We start from the raw sequence: 2,196 nt of genomic DNA on the forward strand, positions 1-2,196 counted from the left end.
TAAGGAGATTGGGTGAAATCTACTGAAAGTGTTTGCTCCTTTCTCTTTGGGAAGGAGGGCAAGAAAGGCTGAGTTTGTACAACCACCAATCTTCTGACAATTCTGAGATTTCTGTATCATTTTGCAGAATTCCTTTTCTACAATCTGCCAGCATGCCTGGAGAAACCTGGGCATAAATCCGTCTGGTCCCGGGGCTTTATCGGGATCCATTGCAAAGAGAGCTTCCTTAATTTCCTTCTGCGTGATTTTGGCATCTAGAGACTAATTCATTTTAGAGGTGATCAAATTTGGGACTGCGTCCAACAGTGCAGCGTTAGATTCAGCTCCTGGCTCTTCTCTATACAGCGGTTCAAAGTGATCAAAGGCTGCCTTTTTTATGCTATTAAAATCCTTCAGAACATAGTTGTCATCTTTTATTTCGTTGATGGAATTGTGGCCTTTCCTGGCTTGGGTTTGTTTGTGAAAAAAGGAGGAGTTTCTGTCCCCATATTTAAGCCAGAGGCTCCTGGACTTGAGCCTCCAGTATTCTTCCTCTGCACGACAGGCCTTGTGAAAGCTTTGTTGAAGTTTGTCCTCCTTTTCCAGCTCTTCTTTAGTGATTTCGATTGTTTCAATATGTAGGTGCTGTCTTTCTAACGCACTTTGGGCTTTTTTCCTTTCTGCTGCAGGGTTTGGGAGGGTCTTGGCCCAGGATTTCAGCATGCCTTTAACTCTTCTGAGTTTTTCCTCCCACACAAAGAATGCTGATCCCTTAACTGGCTCCTTCCAGCAGTCTCTGATCTTTTCCATAAAATCTTTTTCATTGATCCATAGGGAGCTGAATCTGAATGGAATAGGCCCCAGATCCTTGGGGGTCAACAGCTCAAGGCTGATGGGCTTGTGATCTGAAACGCTGTTTTGAAGAATTCTCATTCTGGCATCTAATCCCAGGAGCAGAAAGGAACTTTGAACCAAAAATCTGTCGAGTCTTGCTGCTATGTGGCCTGGACCAATTCTTTTATTTGACCATGTGAACGTGCCTTTAATCGGCTTTATATCTAGCAGATCCCAATCTTGCATGAGATATTCCGCCCATTCTCTAGCCGGATCTCTGACTATGCTCCCACCTCTTTTTTCAGATGAGAGAAGGGTGAGATTTAGATCTCCGGCGATGATTATGTTTTCCAAATTTTCTTACTCTACCTGGCTTTTGATGGAGTCCCAACAGTTTTTTTTCTCACCTGCATTGTTAGGAGCATAAACATTGAGAAGACATATAATCTCCTTTGATTCTAGATGCTGCATTTTTAAAAAAATCCAATGGGTATTCAGGGACTCAGAAATTAAAGAGAACTTATTTGTGTTCTAGAGTGATCCAATTCCTCCCGATGCTCCGCGGGCCGAGATTGCATGCACTCCACTTTTGCTCCAAAATTTTTTGCTTGCTTGGAGGAAAGCCGTGTCCTCCAATTTGGTCTCCTGGATGAGGAGAATATCTGGGGCTTCCAGTCTTACTAAGCTCTTCATTGCTTCTTCTTTGACTATGGTGCCCATTCCCCTACAATTCCAGGAGACTATCTTCATCATTTATTTTTGCCTTGATGAGCTCCCTTGGAGCTCTCAGATTGGATCCTTGTCATCTTCGGGGTTTTTGCAAGGAGCTTCTCTAATGTTGGTTGGCTGCCCTGAAGCTTATCCTTATATGTTTCTTGTTCTCTTTTTGCCTTTGCAGTCTTACGTCCTCTTGTAGATCTTCTAGGAGATGATTGGGATTCCCCAATTTCTCCTTCTTCCTCCGATTCCTCAGACTCTTGGGTTTCCTCCTCCTCTTCTGACACCCGCCCTTTGGATTTCTCTGGAATAGAGGGGGAGATTTTGGAGGGGGATGCCTCCTTGGTGGCTTCTGTCTCTTGGGTAGCCATAATTTCTGATCCAAGGATTTCAAACTTGTTCCCTTGACTTTCCATCACTGTTTTCTGAGCAGGGCCCACTTGAGGGGCTTTAGCGTTTCCATTTGCATTCTTCTTGTGAAAGTTTTTGGAGCGCTTTGCTTAGTTCCATCCTTCATCCTTTCCTTTTTCTTCCATCCCTTTGGACGAGCAGTCTCTGGCAAAATGCCCGTAGACGTGACACTTCCGGCATTTGAATGGCAGCTTCTCATAATGTAGCTTCTGTATATGTGTCCAGGGGCCTACAACTATTTTGATGGCTTCCAGT

The 2,196-nt window shown here is 44.1% G+C and overlaps 1 protein-coding gene across 1 annotated transcript; it reads right to left on the bottom strand.

The window, feature by feature from the left end:
* Positions 1-261: 261 nt before the first annotated feature.
* Positions 262-912, bottom strand: LOC149150668 (uncharacterized). The gene has a single exon (XM_089442896.1). It carries the CDS (start codon positions 910-912, stop codon positions 262-264), a length of 651 nt encoding a protein of 216 aa, XP_089299022.1.
* Positions 913-2,196: the final 1,284 nt, after the last annotated feature.

Source organism: Pinus tabuliformis, chromosome 9, assembly GCF_031772625.1.
Source record: "Pinus tabuliformis cultivar Carrire ecotype Pingquan chromosome 9, CPIR1, whole genome shotgun sequence".
NCBI classification, from domain to species: Eukaryota; Viridiplantae; Streptophyta; class Pinopsida; order Pinales; family Pinaceae; genus Pinus; species Pinus tabuliformis.